The 6,405-nt window shown below is 51.1% G+C and overlaps 1 protein-coding gene across 1 annotated transcript; it reads right to left on the bottom strand.

Annotated features, from left to right (window-relative positions):
- Window positions 1–810: 810 nt before the first annotated feature.
- HOXA13 (homeobox A13) lies at window positions 811–2,650 on the bottom strand. The gene is made up of 2 exons (XM_075140756.1): window positions 1,978–2,650; window positions 811–1,354 (listed from the first exon to the last, which is right to left on the bottom strand). The coding sequence occupies exons 1-2, from the start codon at window positions 2,648–2,650 to the stop codon at window positions 1,110–1,112; spliced, it is 918 nt and encodes a 305-aa protein (XP_074996857.1). The 3' UTR covers window positions 811–1,109.
- Between the last annotated feature and the right edge of the window lie 3,755 nt (window positions 2,651–6,405).

Here is a 6,405-nt window from a genome sequence, read left to right as displayed (position 1 = left end):
CTGATTGGATTAAAAGGTGCTGTAAAAAGAATCCCTAAACGTTCTACTGCGGCCTCATAACAGACAATAAACAAGGAGAAACGACTAATTACTTATAGATCAAAATATAGATTATATAAATCAAAATACTTCTGGGGAAAAATGTATTTCAGTTCAAAGTTCTTGGATTTTTTTTTCCAGGAAGGTGTTTTTTTTTTTTTTCTACTGTAAAGAAATGCCAATGTTCACGTTTTTGTATCCACCCAGAGTCAAATATTTAAAAATTTCCGGGGACATAGAATAATAATTCTTGAAGATTATTTGAGGTTTGAAATAGGCAGAGTCCTTTAAAAAGTATCTATTGTATGGTCTGCAGGAGAAAAAATAAACAACAACAACAAAAAAAACCAGTTCAGATGACAACAAATCATCTGTTGAAAATAAAAAATAAAACCGAAAGACATCTCCAAGCAAATATATTCCTTTCTATCCCCACTAGTTTGCGATGTTTTAAATTTGCTATCAAGATAGATCCTCCACAGAGCTTCCTTCATTACTGATGTCTCTGAAATCCTTATTCAGTACCTTCGAGGTTTATTATTACTTTTTGACAATAAATGCATTGCTTAAAAACATACAGTAATTGTACTTTTTTTTTCACTATGGTTTACCTGAGCAGTCATTCAACATACAGTTTGGATTGCAATGGAAGAAAACCAGCTTATGTGTCCACATCGACCTCCTCACGTTAACCAGCGCTCGCATCATGGCCACGAAGAGTCTTCTCAGCTAGTAAGGTCGTAGAAGCAGTTACAAGTTTCTCAGAAAATCGTGTGTCTCAATTGAAAGTGTATCTCTCGGGGCTGGGCGTGTGGGCTTTACAGTCTGTCAGTGATACTGGCTGACTGCTTGGGATTTCAGGAGAACTGTCAGTTTTAACCATTTTGCTACAGCAATATTAAAAAAAAAAAAAAAAGCAAGCTATAATTCCAAAGATACAGATCTCTTGTTCTGAAAGAAGAGGTTCATTGTCTTTTCTCTTTTTAATTATTATTAATAATTATTTTAATCTGAACACGAAAAAAAAAGTTCTGAAACTTTTGAGTTGCTGCTTCTCCATTTTTAATCCATTAACTGGTAGTCTTCAATTTGTTGATCACTTTTTTCTCTTTGACCCTTCTGTTTTGGAACCAGATTGTGACCTGTCTCTCTGACAGATTTGTAGTCGCCGATATCCTCCTCCGTTTGTCTTTGGTTATGAATTTATTTGTAGCATATTCCCTTTCGAGTTCTTTTAACTGGACCTTTGTGTAAGGCACTCGTTTCTTTCTCCCACGTCTGTACGAGTTCGCATCCGAGGGATGCGAAACGACGTCTGGAACAGAAAAACCATGCAGGCAAGCGTTAGAAAATCGCTCGAACCGCTTAGGACATCTTCAAGTGGTAGAGGGGTTAGAGTTACAGCGCACTCCTCCGCCTGCCCCGCTCCAGCTTAGCTACTAGAGCCCGGCTCAGCATTTGGGATTCCTCTTTCCTGGCCGCCGCAGACAGCTTTTAGGCACGGAAAGGCTCGCTTCTGTCAGACAGACAAATAATAGTAACAAACCCCACGGAGCCCGGCGAGGGACTCTGGAAAGAATCGCGCGAGGCTGCAGCCATTTACCCAGCCTGCATGCTCCGGGGTTTATGGAAAATAATACCGCAGACCGTCCCGCGGCCCTTTTCAGCTGTTTCCTTTCCCGGTGCCGGCGGCGGGGCCGGGCGGGCGAGGCGGGATGCGCCGTGCGCCGGCGGGGGGCAGGGGGCGGCACCGGTGCCGCTCCAGCGGCGCCGGGGCATGTGCGGGCCGGGGCGGGATGGGGCCGGGAAGCGCGGGCGGGGCGGGGAAGGGTCAGCCCGGGGGTGATCCTGGAGCCCTGCCGGCGGGATACTCGGGAGGGGCGAGTGGGGGAGGAGGAGGGGGAGGGGGGGGCAGGGGGAGCCATGCAGGTGTATTACCCGGGAGGGTGGATTTCCAGAGGTGAGGCGGCTGGCTCTGCTCCTTGGGGCAGTACACTTGCCCATTCCACCCATTGGTGATGGCCCAAGGCTGGTAGCTGTCCATGGGGAGCAGGGGATCGTGGCGCGGCTCGCCGGGGCCGCCGATGGCGGGCACCACGGGCATATCCAGATAGCCGGGCACCGGCTGGTAGGGCCCGGCGGCGTAGCCCTGGTAGAAGGCGAACTCCTTGGCCCGCGACGTGAACTCCTCACCGGAGACCGAGGTGTCCATGTACTTGTCGGCGAAGGTGGAGGCGGGCTGGGCGCAGGACTTGATGGCGTTGTGGTGGGTCATGCGGCAGGGGTAGTAGCCGCTGCCGAAGTAGCCGTAGGGCAGCGCGGCGCCGGAGGAGCTCTGCACGGCGGCCGAGCAGGGGCTGCACTGCTTGACAGCGGGCTCGGCCATGCCGGCGGCGGGGGCCTCGCTGGAGGTGTAGGCGGCGGCGCTGGGGGCAGCCAGGGGCGCGGGGTGAGCCATCAGGTTGCGGCAGGGGTTGGCCGCCGCCGCCGCCGCGAAGTTGCTGCCGGCGTGAAACCCGTCCATGTTCTTATTGATCTCATCCAGGCTGTTGTCGTAGAGGAACATGACGGGCTCGATCCAGCGGGGGTGGAGGAGCACGGAGGCTGTCATAGCCCGCTCCGCATTGAGACTAGTGGCTCTTTTTTAAAAGCCCCAAAGACTGAAAAAAGAGATACTCAATCTCCGGGACTTGACCAAGGCTGACGCGCCAGTGTCGCGCCAGGCCGGCCCTCATTGGGCCGCCCGCTCCCACGTGATATGCAAAGCAGCTGATAAACATCTGAAGGAATAAAGTGGAGATAATTAAATAACGCAATAACCGCGCGGGGCCGGGTCCCGGCCCGGGGGCGCGGGCACGGGCGCGGGCACGGCGCGGTCCTGCCGCCGCCGCCGCCGAGCGGGGCGCGGGCGCCGCGGGGGGGGCGGGGGGGCCCGCCCGTCCGCCCTCCCTCCCTCCTCCCTCCTCCTCCCTCCTTCCTCCCTCCGGCCCTCCCTCCCCTCGCCACCGAGGCGTGAGCATTTTGGCCCCGTTGTTGCCGCGGCGCGTTCCCCGAGGTGCGGGGCTCCCCCCGGCATCCCGCCTGATTTCTCCCCTGCGCCGCTTTCCTCGGGCTCTCCCCGCCCCGAGGGCCGCGGAAGCCCCGGAGGCCTCCCCTCATCTCCGGGGGGAGACGAGCCGCACCTCTTCGGCCCCCTTCCTCCCCCGGTCTGAACCGCCGCCTCTCCCCGGGGAGCGCTGGCGGGGCCCCGGCCGGGTGGTGCGGGGAGCCCGCCGCAAACTGCGGGCGGAGGAGCGTTCCCCGGGCCGCACGCCGGGCCAGATAAGGCTCTCGAAGCGGAGCCTCCCGGGGCCCTTTCTGAGTGTTTTCCTCCTTCCTTCCCGCCCGTCGAAAGCCCAAGACCCGTCTCGCTCCTCTCGCCACAAAGCCTCAGAAGTCAGATAAGAGGAACAGACCAGGAAATCCCGATTTTATTTATTATTATCTTTTAGGATGGGCTCGGGGAGAGGGAGGGTTAACTGGATCTCCATCGCGATTCCGCTGTATTATTTGTTGCTGTAATAATAAAAAACGGGGCCTACAATTCGGCTTGAATCTTTTTTGGCTGTAAAATATCACGTCGGCTTGTATAGTGTGCGCACGGACCCACCGTGCTTTTTTGTGCTGGGAAAAAACGGTTTATTGGCTGAAAAATCTTTTTTTTAAAAGTCGTACCTCTCTGCAAGCGAAAGCTAGAAAAAACCAATTGCATTCCTTGTTCGTGATAAATGTTAGAATTTTTCATAGGGCGAAATAATTTCCATTTTTAATATTCCCCGCACTTCCCACCGGCGCGGATGCGTTTCCCCCCAGCATTCAGTTATTCGCACACAACCTTGAACTCAAAGCGCTCCATCACTGAGCTATCAATAAACTTGACCTAAAGCAGTGTTCATCCCATCGTTATCAGCCCTCACGCGTGTGGACAAAACAGCCCCAAATACTCTCATCCTGAAAACTAATTTTTTTGTTGTGTGTGTGCAATTGCATGTTGCTTTGTTTTGCGCCTGACAGCTCGGCGTATTTATTATCCTATTGTGCTTCCCATTGACGTTGTAGCATTGTTTTGTCCGCATGGCTACAAGCACAGAGCAGTCCCGGGACGTACATTGTTACGGAGCAGGCTTTTCCTTGCCTAGCGCAGAGCTGCCAGCCATGAGAAATAGCCCTTTGGCGCCCATGGGTTACTTTTCAAGGTGCTTTTTCCGTGCGATGGGTTGGCATACCTGAAGTCGCTGCCATTCCCCTGCTAATTTGGCAGCATTTTAGCCGCTTTTTTTTCTTCATTGTAGCTAATAAAGAGTTCCCATTTTGACTTCGCATACTCTTTTCCGCATTCTTCCTCATGGCCAAAAGCAAATATTTATTCGCCGCATATTTTTCCTTTTCTTTCAGGCTCCAGTCTTGAAACCTGTGGATTTCCCCCGGCCAAACATTGCTTGACTGGCGTGAATTGGGTCGGTTTGTTTCTTTCTGGTTTCTCGAGGCTGCTTCTGAAAATCGAGTTGCAGCGGGGCGGGAGGGGGGGAGAAGGGGGAAGGGAAGGCAGCTCTATGGGGCAGCGCTGTTTTACATACGGGTTAGACACGGCTAGAGGCCAAGGTCAAGTTGAAAGTTGCAGTCTAGCCAATGTGAGAACTGTCATTCACAGCCCGAAGATCTGTCTGATTTGTTAAAATGCGGGTAGCCATGAGAACACTAATCTCCCCAGCTCGCCTCCCCCCCACCCCCCCAGCCCGCCCCCCTCTCCAAACGCTCCTCTCCTTCAGCCGCGGAGCGTTTCTCGCTTATCTGCCTCTACTTTTCAAGCCCCTTTCCATAAGGAGGGAGAAGCCATGTGAAACCGTAGCTTTCAGCCCCGGTGCAAACTGCACAAGTGGTGGAGGGCTGGGGGGGGAGCAAAGGAGGGGGGCATCCGGTCTGCTGAGTTTTGATGGTTGTTTTTTTGTTTTGTTTACCCACTTGGGGCTTTTCCAGCCCTGTGTGCGAAAGGGAGAAGGGAGATTAGATTAAAGAGCTCTCTTTTCTCCGTTCTCTGCATCTCTCCCTCACTCTAGAGCTCTGTTTAATCATTAGGGAAGAGGGCCGTGCTTTTCACTGCTGATAAGAGCAGTGATACAACTGTCCCCTTCCCCTGTTTGCCATGACGTGGGTGGGAGTCAGGGAATGGGACCGTTTCCTCAAAATAGGCAAAATGGCATCTGCAGGGTGCGTATGCAGCACCAGAAAAACAGTTATTGTCGGACAAGGGACTTTACGCCTTTGTTTTGCTTTCCGAATTTGACTGACTTTTAATAAATTATTGACACCGAAAGAGGAGAAAAGCCTCGTCAACTATATTATATTTCCCCCCCGCCCCGGTACTCAATTTTAATTCCCCAGCTATAATTCCTTCCTGCCTTAATGGGTATCTGCCATTAAATATTAGAAAGGAACCGTGAGGGCTGAAGGCATCGAGCAGAACAGATGTTCTTCGAAAATCATGCACCCTGTAATGAACACCAGGGATAAAAATATGCCCAAGCCTACCCCCCCGCCTTGAACATATACCATTCCCTACCAATTGTGGAAGAGCTTTTATTTTTCGCAACGTAAGGCTTGGGATGCGCTAGATAAATTAACCAAAACTAAGAAAGAGTATACTTGAAGCCACTGATTGATTTGGCCATGCTCTACAAATGCTTCATTTTAGAAAATTAACTTGATAATTGAATGCTTCCATGCACGCAACCGAAAGACCAATCGAAGCTTCTTCCAAGTATTTTTCGTGCGAAATAAAGTTAGGATATAGCAAATACAAGCGTATGGTAGAGCTTCAGCATTTTCCAAGAGATTTTATGCAAACCTCCGAACTGCTTTGCATTTATATAGCGTGTAAAACATCTTGGAGAGAAATACATCTGTTAAATCGTTTCCTCTAAAACGAGTGTTAATTCCTTAGGGAGCACGAGGATGAACAACCATGATCAGTAAGAGGATTTTAAAAGGTGCTGAATCCTTTCAGAGCCAGGCAATTTCTAACTGATTTTCCTATTCGGCAGCAGTCACCCCTCGCACCGCACGGCCATGCCCATCTCAGGTATTACAAAATCTTTTAGTGGTATTTTCTTCCCTTGGCTGCACTGAGAGCGGTCAGATGCATATAATCCACTTCGCAGGTGTAAGCATGGGCAGAATTTGGCCCTTACAAATGTTTTGAACCAAGTCACCGTGTGCTTCTGACGCGCCATGAAACCAAAGACAGTCCTGCCGCAGCGAGGACTGCAGGATTTTGGCCTTAAACGAGAAAACACAAATTATTTGTAAATCGTCCCATGTGATAGGAAT

This window comes from Calonectris borealis, chromosome 2 (assembly GCF_964195595.1).
Source record: "Calonectris borealis chromosome 2, bCalBor7.hap1.2, whole genome shotgun sequence".
In the NCBI taxonomy this organism is placed as follows: Eukaryota; Metazoa; Chordata; class Aves; order Procellariiformes; family Procellariidae; genus Calonectris; species Calonectris borealis.
Note: the sequence above shows the minus strand (reverse complement) of the source record. Positions and strands in the feature narration are given on the sequence as shown.